This window comes from Cryptomeria japonica, chromosome 7, assembly GCF_030272615.1.
Source record: "Cryptomeria japonica chromosome 7, Sugi_1.0, whole genome shotgun sequence".
In the NCBI taxonomy this organism is placed as follows: domain Eukaryota; kingdom Viridiplantae; phylum Streptophyta; class Pinopsida; order Cupressales; family Cupressaceae; genus Cryptomeria; species Cryptomeria japonica.
In genome coordinates this window covers 253,660,473-253,672,456 of record NC_081411.1, presented here as the reverse complement: position 1 = coordinate 253,672,456, position 11,984 = coordinate 253,660,473, and the positions used below count along the sequence as shown (strand labels likewise).

The 11,984-nt window shown below is 33.5% G+C and overlaps 1 protein-coding gene across 2 annotated transcripts; it reads right to left on the bottom strand.

Moving 5' to 3' along the window:
* Positions 1–372: 372 nt before the first annotated feature.
* Positions 373–2,648, bottom strand: LOC131053233 (nudix hydrolase 2-like). Of its 2 annotated transcripts, none has more exons than XM_057987850.2 (9): positions 2,519–2,648; positions 2,202–2,445; positions 2,041–2,121; positions 1,776–1,913; positions 1,407–1,484; positions 1,241–1,291; positions 1,094–1,128; positions 897–1,005; positions 373–812 (listed from the first exon to the last, which is right to left on the bottom strand). In XM_057987850.2, exons 2-9 carry the CDS (start codon positions 2,418–2,420, stop codon positions 630–632), a joined length of 894 nt encoding a protein of 297 aa, XP_057843833.2. In that variant the 5' UTR covers positions 2,421–2,445; positions 2,519–2,648; the 3' UTR covers positions 373–629. The 2 variants fall into 2 exon arrangements, with proteins under 2 accessions (XP_057843833.2, XP_057843834.2); XM_057987851.2 differs by having other exon boundaries at positions 2,041–2,106.
* Between the last annotated feature and the right edge of the window lie 9,336 nt (positions 2,649–11,984).

Below are 11,984 nucleotides of genomic sequence, written 5' to 3'. Positions count from 1 at the left end.
AGAAAATTTATTGAGTATAAATTTTAAGAAAGTAATAAATGAAATTTAAATTTAAAAAAGAACACTATCACTAAGGCACATTTATAAATTTGTAGAAGTTTTGATTCATTTAATAAGAAGATTTTATTGATATCTGTGAAACCCAAAAATTTTGTATTATAAGAAAGCTATGCGAATGTTTAATTTACAATCATATTTATAATGTTTTCAAAATAGTTAAATTTAATTTCTAAACTTAAATCAAAATTAATATTTTAAACATTTTATTTTAATGATAAATTTACTTTAATATAACTATTAAAAATTAAAATCAACATAACTATACTTTGCTTTCTTTTGATGAGAATATTTCATTCACGACATCCATGTTCATGAATCATAAAAGATTTTCTTGAGAAAAGACTGAAGAATCTTGCTTTATAATACTTCTTCCATAATAAGAACAACTACAACAAACATGTGGTGGTTGGAATCCTGCAAATTTAATGGCCATATGCCCCTATTTAAGAATTTTTACAGTCATATTAGCATCGCATGAAAGAATAGACAGAATCAAAAATAATATTGAATATGTAGTGTTTGGAACCCTGCAAAAAAATTTGCTAGGCTGGTAGATTTAGCTGTCAAATTTATACGCTATGAACGGCTCCGCAGTAAAATGCAGAGGGTTTGCGCAAATTAGCAGGCATCTCAACGGCTGAAAATCCTTCACATCGTCTGTCCATTCTGGCGACACACGCACCAATCATGTCTTTTAGAAGTTTGCTCTGTTGATTTTTAGGTTGAGCTGCGAATTCTTCCACGGCCATCCACTGAACAAAACCAATTTTAACATCACTTGACGCTATTGAAAACTATCCATCTTAAAGAATCATGCCAAAGGTTTAACCACGTACCTTGGCTACTGAAATTTCAGTTTCTTGTATAGCAATATTACAAGAAACAGACTTCAATATACACACGAAGAGCATATCGGATTTCCCAAAAAGGGCATTGTGACCATCCCTGTAGATCATGCACCCACAGCTATTAGAGATCTGAAAAATTAACATAGTGGAACTGGAAGGATATACGTAATCAAAATTTTCTTTACCTGAATCCGACCACTTGTACAAATTCAGTTTCAATCTGCAAAAACTCAGAAATATTGCTAAATTATTAAAAATGTCGGATATTATGATGCAAAGAAGTGAAAAATCCTGATTTAGAGTGGTAAACAGGAGAAAGAAGTGACATTTACCCCTGTTTCTTCGTGAACTTCTCTTATGGCCCCTTCCTTAATACCTTCCCCCTGTTAGACAGAAATTGTCCATAAATCCATCAGTGGGTGTCTAATAATCTCATGTGAAAACTACAGTATAATAAATTTATTTATCGAGGCTCAATATTGAAAGTTATTCTGATACCTGGTTAATCCTTCCTGTTGGCATCTTCCACAACCCAGAGTCCTTGTAAGGTCCACACTTTTCCTGAACTACTAGAACCTATATTTCCATTGTCATGACATTTTTGTATCAGATTCAATCACTACAAAAACTGGTTAATCTTTTTTTAATAATTTACTCGTACTTCCGAATAACATTTATGTCTAGTTATATTTTATGTATATTTTCCTAGTCATCTAAGAACTAAAATTCCACTTTAACACAAACACTTAAAAAGTGAGTATCTTTTCAAAGTTACGTTGCTATGGACAGCAGAAGAAATACAGTACGTAAGAATAACAGCACTACAATAGATGATATGTCTTATATTGCAATCACATGCATCGTTACCTCTCCTTTGTCGTTGAATACAAAGGCTGCTATTCCCACTTGATGTGAAGCATTATCAGGGATGGTACAAGGAATTTGGGGGATCCAATACACTACCATAACATATGAAGGCTCCGCATGATGGTACCAAAATCCTGCCTGCAATTTATCACATGATATGCAGATTGTATTGAAACGGCCGAAACCCATGTCTAAGAATTCTCAAAACAAATGATCTGCAACCAAAAATAAATCAATTGTGGTAGCGAGTTTCTTAAAAACTTACCTCAATCGCAACGGGAACTAGTGTTGCCTGTTCCTTGGGCACTTTAATCCACACCGCCCTCTTCCCCTGCACAGCCGACGACTATGAATTAATGCTATTATTTTTTTATTTTTTTTACATTTATTTGAGAGAATTGTATTTAGAGTTAAGAAAGCACTCACCTGGCGCGCCCATAGAGAAAGTGATGCTTTCAGTGATGTCGCAAAACGAGTAGCATCGTTTTGCATATTATTTAGGTCAACAATGACACCATCATATCTGTCTTCCTGGACTTTCAGCACTTCACATCTTTCATGAACAGAGGACTCATTCAAAATTGTTTCAACGCTGTTGATGACATCGTTACTGGTAGATGAAACATCGTTCGTTGGGATTGCCATTACAGACTGGGCTCTAGAGAGTAACCTGCGAAAAAATTGTTCAATAAATAACAAATTCAGAGGAAAACAACCATATTAGGGCAGGGAACGTTGCTAACCTTTTCAAAACAAGATTGGATATGAGCGAGATTGAATTTGCCTTGCTCCTGAGCGTGTGGAAAACAAAATTATATCAATCCAGCAGTTGAATAATAATATGTGTTTAAGAGGATTATGTAAATATATAGTAGTGCTCAGAGTGAGAGGATAAGGCCAATGGAGGCTTCTGGGATTTGAGACGGATGCTTCCGCTATGGCAAAAACTAGCTTCTACTACACTTCCTTGCAGCTTATCAGCAGAAAGGCAAGGCCACGCAAACCGAGTAAAACTCATCATCAAAAATCTATGAACACGCCAGTCGTTCATTCGCATTGTTTGTAAGCTGCTATGGAACTTTCGTTAAACATTGCATCGAAGGTTCCTGTGTCTCTCCCAACATTTTCCGGTTGCACTGTGATATCACACTGACATTCCATATTTGACTTAGTATTTGTTGATGTTGACCTTTCCCAAAATAGATATATATCATAGAAGATTCGAGGGTTCATTGCCTCCTGCCTTAGCATTGGTTGAGGAGATCACCTCTTTTTGAAGCCTTCACATTGTGGAAAAAATGTCACCTACATTTTTATTCTAACATTACCGATGTTTCCATAGATTTTTACCATATGAAATGTAGTTATTAAAATTATTGAAACTAGTGATCTTATTTCCAAAATAACTAAAGTTGTTCCTTGTATTTAAAATACTTGATATTAAAGAGATGCAATGCTCATATTTCCTTCTCACTAAATTATGAATATTTATTATCATTTTAGATCATCTTCAAGTGGGGAAGGTGATCTAAACACTCAAGCACACAAAAAAAACCAACAATCCTATTCAAGTGGGAGTATCAATTCTTGTCTACATAGGAAATGATGGCCAAAATGTTCAACTATAGGCTTTACAAGCTCAGTTAGGGGTATCTTCTATGTAACACAAGGGTACGTTGAGCCTAAAATCTATGAAATGAAAGAGAAAAAATCCAAACAATTGGAAGGAAAGGGTAACCCACTCTCCACCTTCACTTCTCTAAGGTATTTAGAGAGTTAGCCCAAAATGACAAGATTCCACTTCCAAGAGGCCTGCCTTTTGATTCACCCTTGCTATTTATACTATGTCAGAGAATGAGAGTTGATGTCATCCCTTAGAGTGATCACTTCTCCAGGTAAGCACCCTAAAAAGAAAAAGATATCTCCCTTTTTCTTGGTGCACTCAAGTTTGTTGCTAGAACACAAGAGGAGAGCATAGGTAAGGAAATCTTGGGGATTAAAAGACAAGGGGGTTTATTTTAAGCCCAAAGACAAATTTGTATGGTTAATTTTAGGCCCAATTTCAATATGTGGAAGACAAAACTAGGAAGATGACCCCCTAGAACTGTGAGACATTTATAAATTTTAAAAAAAAAACATTAATTTAGAACTAGAAATCAAGATTTATGAAAAATCATAAAATCATCATATTGTGCTAGAAAATCATGATCTAAACCTATTCTTTTGCATGTAGGCTCCTAATATGATCCCCAACTTGTAGTGAAAGAATCGTACAATAATTTGCATCTATTTGAGAAATATGATGAACTATTTTTAAACTTGAGTGTTTTTCCATCAACCCTATTTACACATGATTAGCCTTCAAATTTTTGAACAAAATAGTAATATAAGGTTAGAAAAATCTCTAAAAATATAGCTCCAATAAATATGTGGGCCCGATTGGGTGTTCCAAAATGTGAATCAAAATAATAATGGAAACAATGCAATGTAAGACCCAAACTTGCAATCCACACAAACATAAAATGAAGTTTGAGATTTGTCCGTAAACTCAAATGATAAACAATAATACCATCATGAAGACCTTAGGAGACTCCATTTGTTGATTAAAACTTGCTTGAATGACTGTTACTCTTCAAAATAACATAACCATGATTACACAATGAAGGATGGATATTTGAGATGCTTTATTGATGATAGCTCTTGATTGAGAATGCTTGGTAATTTGAATGTAGTGAATTTTCTCCAGAATGCTTCATAGATGCTTGATAAATTTGACTATAGTGTAATTAATCAAAAGTGCTAGATATAAAATGGTGGATGTGAAGGTCTTATTTATACACCTCATCTGAATTTGACCAACAATAGGGATTAATAGGCAAAATCAATGATTGAGAAATGTTGAGTGTATGACTTATAATGCACATCGATTGATAAGGTGGGGTGTAAATCCATAGAGAAAATAAATAAAATATTAATTTTATTTATTTGATGTGAAAAATTAGATAAATAAATTAAATTCATTTAATTTCAGAGGGAAAAGTTAAATTTTATGGATCTAGTAGGATCTAAAATGCTCATGAATTGATAATGTTGGAGGAAAATATGAGGTATAATTGCATAGAGAAAATAAATAAAATATTAATTTTATTTATTTGAGGTGAAAAATTAAATAATTTAATTGAATTTATTTAATATGAGAGGGAAATGTTCAATTTTATTGAGGATAGGATCTAAAATGCACATGAATTGATAAGATGGGAGGAAAAGATGAGATGGAAATATTAAAATTAATGAAATAAAAATATTTAATTAATCATGGATAGAAAGGCCTGATGAAATAATTAAATAATTACAAATATATTGAACTATTATAGGAAAATTAGCTTAATTAAATAAAAAAATAAATGAATTGTAACTCCTCCCAAATGTAACTATTAGGGTTCTCATTCTTCACCAAATTCAAACAAGAAACAGTCACTCACTTCCATAGCCCAACGAAGAATTCACCATTGCCATTGTTAGTTGAATGTCCAAGCACTTAATGATAATTACATCTAGCTTTGTGATGTGGAAAGGGAAAATGATGTGGTGTCTAAAAGGATTAGATTGTAAAATTAAAAGTGTTTTGTATTTTGGATTATACTATCATATGCACTTGCTTATCTACATAGTCATGGTAGGTTTTGTAGAACTTTTTGTATCATGGGTTGGGTTTGGTTAGTTATTAGGGGTATTTTGTCACAAAGATAAGTGGTGACCCTTAATCTTAGATTTTACTACTTTCTTTATTTTACTAAAGTATTTTTTATATATAAAATCTATAAAGGCTTCTTCATTTTGCTGAAAAAAAAAAGGCTAAAAGGATATGCTAGGGGTGACATGATGAAATACATTTGAAACAAAAATGGTAAACTAGTCTTGGAAGGTAAGCTAGAAAAAAAAATTGGTATCTTTTTGCAGATATTTGTGAAATACATGAGGCTAATTAGTAGGCCATTTAACAAATGATATTGTTTGTGCAACTAAGGTCTCAGTGGAGAAGTGATACCTTTAAATAAACTATGTATCCACTTTATGGATACAAACATGACTTAAACAAAGCCTCTAAATTAGACTCTATTACCAACAAACTTGTGTTATATTTACAATAGGGAGAGAGGGAGGGAGAGAGGGAGAGGTAGGGATAAAAAGAGGCAGAGATAGACTAGGTAAGGAGATAGAGATGAAGATGGAGGTGGATAGGGAGAGAAGGATATGGAGAGATAAAGAGAGGGATAGATAGAGATGGAAGAGATAAATATATAGAGGGAGAGAGAGGGAAAGAATGAGGAACAAAGAGATAGAAAGATAAAGATACATATAGGTACTGATATATAGAGAAGGTTAGATATATAGGGGTGTAGAGATGGAGGATGATGAGATACATATAGAGGGAGAGATGGAAGAAGAATATGGATAGATAGATATAGAAAGACAAATAGATAGAGAGATAGAGAGGCAAAGAGATATAGATGTAGAGGTTTAGGAAGAGGGAGAGGAAAGGGAGAGATGGATAGATAGAGAGCTTGGAGACAAGGCTAGGGATAGAGTGGGGAAGAGGAAAATAGAATTAGAGAGGAAGAGATAGACAAATATTTAGAGAGAGGTAGAGGGAGAGAAAAATATATAAAAGTAGGGAGAGGTAGAGATATATAGGACAAGGGAAAGGGATATATAGAGAAAGATATAATGGTGAGTTAAAGTGATGGAGAGATAAATATATAAGGGGGGGAGAGAGAGAGAGAGAGAGAGAATCTATTTTTCTAAATCAATGATTGAAAATACTCTATAAACATGGAAGATGATAAAAGATATCGTCTCTGTCACTTTTTGTCCCTATCATTATACTAGTATTATTTCAATGTTTCCATGCATTCTTTATATCAATGTGCGCAGTTTCAATAGGTCAATGTATAGAATTTTAAATTATAGTTACATTTGAACTATTTTATAGCACAGGATACATGTATTAGTTCATTTGTATCGTTTGCTCATGCTTTTTGTGCATTTAAATGCTTCCAATTAAGTAATACTCACTCACACTCCAACGTATTTACTTTTAGTGTGTAATATTTTTCCTACAAATTCAGCCCTTTTTTTCATCTCCACATCATTGACAAACAACACAATTTAAGTAGATTTTATTTAACATTAGCAATGTCTTCTTGAAAGGTTTAATGACACCATTTAATATTAAAAATATTCTATTATTGACCACTTGTTGAAGGTTACGATGTAAGTAATGATATGTTTCTTTTAAAAATTTGAGCCACTCTGTTATAAAATATATTATTATTATTATATACTTAAAAATTAATTTCTCTAATAATAATTTAATTTTCTTTACAATTAGAAATATCTTCGATATTTTTAAACATATTATGTAGAACTTACGTATATATATTCTCAAAATTTATTTAAAAATATTATTATATTAATTTTGATTTTATATATTCAAATGAATTGCAATTATCTTCAAATTAAAAAGAAGCATAAATTTAACTATCTCAAAAGAAATAAAAGGAAAAAAAATATAAAAGTTTAAAACAACCTACCTTTAATTTTCCATCATACACTGTATGGTTTCCAAATCTTTGTTCATAAATAAAATATAGCCTATGATATATAATAATAAATATGATCCTATTCTATATTACACAAACTTTGTAGTATATTTTAAATATAAAATATCATATTCATTCTATTAAGATATCCACATTAATTTTTTTTCAGTGCTCTACCAACATCATTGTGCATGTTTTCTTTCTCTACATCTACACCATTTAGGTATTTTATCTCCAGATTGTTACTTCAACAATTAGCAGTAAGCTGTGACCTGTACAAAATAAAAATTAATAGCAAAAAGAATGAACTGAAAAGGAAACGATCTTACCTTGTTACTGTTAACTGACTTTGGTTTCCTCATGGATTAGGATTGTTCAAGCGCACAGAAGACATGGGTATCCTCACGAGACAATCGCATTGTTAAGACCATATACAACAAACAATTCTTCAGATCAAATTTGTCAGCATACTCCCAGATTGTCGCAAAATGGGACCTTTGGAATAGTTTGCAATGCTCTGGAAGACATGTATGCAATATGTAGAAGCATACACAAGCCACGTGAACTGTTTGACGAAATGCCTCAAAGAATCATGGTCTCATGGAATGCAATAATTGTAGGATATGAATAAAATTGATTTTCTGAGAAGGCTTTAGAAACTCCGTAACCTTTACAGCATCTTCCTTGCCTATGCCAAAGTAAAAGATTTCGAACAGGGTTTGGACATCCATCTAAGGATAAAGGATACAGGAATTTTGTCAGGTGTAATTGCAGCTGCCATAGTGTAATGTATGGACATGTATGCAGAACATCGAATCATAGACAAGGGAAGTGAACTATTTGACAGAATTCCTCAAAGAGATTTCATCTCATGGAATTGCATCATTGCAGAACATGCAAAATATGGAAGCATAGACAAGGCACGTGAACTGTTTGACAGAATGCGTAAAGAAATGTGTTCTTATGGAATGCTCTTATTGCAGGAAATTCACAGAATGGATTTGTTGAAAGGGCTTTAGAAAGTTTGAAGCAAATGCAATAGGTCGGTGTAATGCCATACTCTGAAACCTTTGGCACTATCATCCCAACCTGTGCAAAATGGGGATTTTGTAACAGGGTATCGACTTCCATCACTTTCAAGCAAACAAAAAGCGACAGATGCAAAACCAGGATTCTCCCCGCCTGAGCAAAAATGGGAGCATTGGAGGAGGTATGAACATCCATCACATAATAGATGGAGAATTCTTGTCAGCTGTTTTAGGTGTAAATACTTTGGTAGACATGTATGGGAACTGTGGAAATATAGATAAGGTACGTGAACTATTTGACAAAATGCCTCAAAGAAATGTGGTCCCATGGAATGCAATGGTTGCAGGAGATGACAAAATCGATTTTGCAAGAGTTCTTTTAAAATCTTTGAATTAATGAAGCACTCTATAACATATCCTGGCATTATAAGCTTTGCTTGTAGCTTGTATTCTATGTGCCTGCAACCATAAAGGTTTATTGGACGAGAGTTGGGCATACTTCCACCCTGTGAGTAACGCTTATTGCATTACACCTACATTTGATCTTTATGTGTAAGGTTGACCTTCTTGCCCACGCAGGCTATCTTGAGGACATCATAAACTTTATTATTAAGGTGCCTAGGAATATAGGCTTAAAATTATTTAGAGCTTTGAATCCTAAAATTGTTGACACTAATGTTCTCTCGAACATCTATGCAAGAAAAGGAAGGTTGTGTGAGGTTCACATGATAAGGAGAATGATTTAATATAAAGGAATTAAAAAGGCTATAAAATGGTACGTGCTTTTTGTGTTGAAAACAGATCACATGCATAGATCAGATATCTATCCAATGTTGCAGAATTTGCTTTGGAAGATGAAAGTAGCAGCGTATTTTCTATATCAACCTTAATTTAGTGATGTGGAAAAGGAGGAAAAGAATTATTTTCATGACTCTATAGTGAAAAGTTGGTCATTATTTTTTGTTTTGTTAGACATTAATTTGAGAACAATTATTATAGCTCTTAAGAACTTTTGAATATATGTTGATCTTCACATTGCAATGAAATTTATCTTGAAGATTGTTGCAAAAGAAATTACTCAATCATTTTCAAGATGGAGATTCACAAATAGTATTTACCATAATAAATGAAGATGTAAAAAAAATAGATTCATAATATAATCATAATATTTTAGTGAAACACGGGGCGATATCATAGGGTAGAAAGCAACATTTGATTATTTTCATAATATGGTTGAAATCAAGTACTTTATTTGCTTGTGGCAAATATAACAACTAACAATAAATTAAACTCCATTTGAGAAATAGATGATTATTGTTTAAAATAGCTAGGTGTGATTCCTAGGGTATTAAATTTTAATGTGGCCCTTGGCCATTCAAATTTATTTGTATATTGTGATGACTTATGCGGTCACTTAATGTAATTGGGGTTGGGCCCAAATTGTAACTTGTAATATTAAAAGAGCACACCCTATTTGGGCACATAAGCAAAAATGTAAAGGGTAACTTGTTATAGGGTAGGACTCAAGTGGATGTAACTTGTAATTGTAAATTCAAATTACATCTTGGTGCCAAACTCCTTGCGGCCGACCAAGACTATTAGATCATTTGTAACTCATATATATGCAAGGCAAGATAAAACCTTAGAATACATTTACACCTTCAACGAAATTTACTTTTGTTGAGTGAATATCTTCTGCCATACGAATTTTGATCTGCTAGCATTCAAGAACAGTGAATTCACCTTGGAGAACAATGAATCTAATTCCTTGCACAACAAACTTGTTTGGGAGGTCTCCTTGTCATGTGAATCATCTCAAAGGTGGTGGCTTTCCTTCATGATGTGCGTGCATCTTCAAGCTTAAGAAATCTGATTCTACTCTGCCCTAGGGTCTGCTCACTATCACATTGGAATTCAGCTAAGTTCAGATCCGAGTTTAACATTCAGATAAGTATGCTCCTATCTAGCCCTAGCTGGATGAATTTGTAATTGTTTATTTATGCCCTGATATAATCAAATCTGAGACCTTTTGATGCTAGGCTTTTCCTCCAAGAGGGAGGTTTTCCTAGGGTATTTATGTGTTACGTGTTTGTTCTTCATTGCATTCTGATTTTATGTTATTTATTGATTAATCTGATTGCTAAAACTAACATGGCATTAGAGCTTTAGGTTCATTCTAAGTAATCAGATTAACAATAAGCTTTCACCTTTAGTTTTCTATTTTATTTTCAAGATGTTGATAGGTCTGGAAGTATAGGATAGACTTGATGAGGCTCTTAATTTTACCTCTTGGAAGGTTTGTGTTCTCCTTTCCCTTGAGGAGATTGATCTGTTGCAGTTTGTAGAAGATAAGGATCCACCTAAGCCCTCAGATCCAAAAGAGTCAAATCAGTTCAAGAAGAATGCTCTTAAGGCCAGGATGTTCCTAATTTATTTTTTAAAGGATCATCTTGTCCCAGTCATCTCCAAGCTACCTTCAACCAAGGAGATGTTCAAACACTTAGAGGGAATGTATGAGATCAACAACATCAGCTCAACACTTACCCTAAGGAAACACCTACTTCTAGTCAATATGGGTAAGGGAGATTCAATAATGTCTTACTTCATGAAAATTTTAGAATCAAAGGATCAACTCAACTCCATTGGAAATGAAGTTGTGGACAAGGACATTGCCATGATTGCACTAAATGGACTTCCTAATTCTTGGGATCCATTCATTCAAAGCATGAGCAGAAGATCTGAATTTCCCACATTTGATCACCTCCGATCTGATTGCATTAAAAAAGAATCACGCTTAGTTGCAAGAGGAATGCTCAAGAGCACTCATGGAGGTGACCATCAAATGCTTGCATCTCAATGTGTCAAAAGGAAGGGTGGTCATTGGAAGAAGAACAACTTCAAAAGAAACAGAGATTTCAAACCTCTTGTTGTTCAGGATTCAAGGAAGAATCCAAGAGATCTTTCACGTATTCATTTCTTCAGATGTGATAAGTCTGGACACTATGCTAAAGAATGCCAGAATCTACCCAAGAAAGGAGAAGCGAACCTGAATGAAGTTGCAGATTCAAAGGATGACGAAGACCTCCTCTTTGTTTCTACCTTACCATATCGAGCAAAGTGCCAACTGACAGCAATACTTGGTTGATAGACAGTGGTGCATCCAGGCATATCACGGGATACTAGGAGCACCTCTTAGACTTAATGGAGAAAGAGTCTAACCTTCATGTGGTAATTGGTGATGATGCTCAGTATTCGATAAGAGGTTTTGGCAATACTTCTTTAAATTTAGAATCTAGTATCTCCTTGCATCTTAGTGATATTTTATTTGTTCCTACAATTAAAAGAAATTTAGAATCTGGTATCTCCTTGCATCTTAGTGATATTTTATTTGTTCTTGGAATTAAAAGAAATTCAATCTCTATTTCTGCCCTAGAAGATAAAGGTTATCAACTAGCATTTTCTAAGGGTAGAGTACTTGCATGGCCTAAGAAATCTAGTTTTAAATCTGCTCATGTTATTGGAAATAGATATATGATAGTTTGTATAAGATTTCAGTTCACCCTGTTCAAGCACTCATT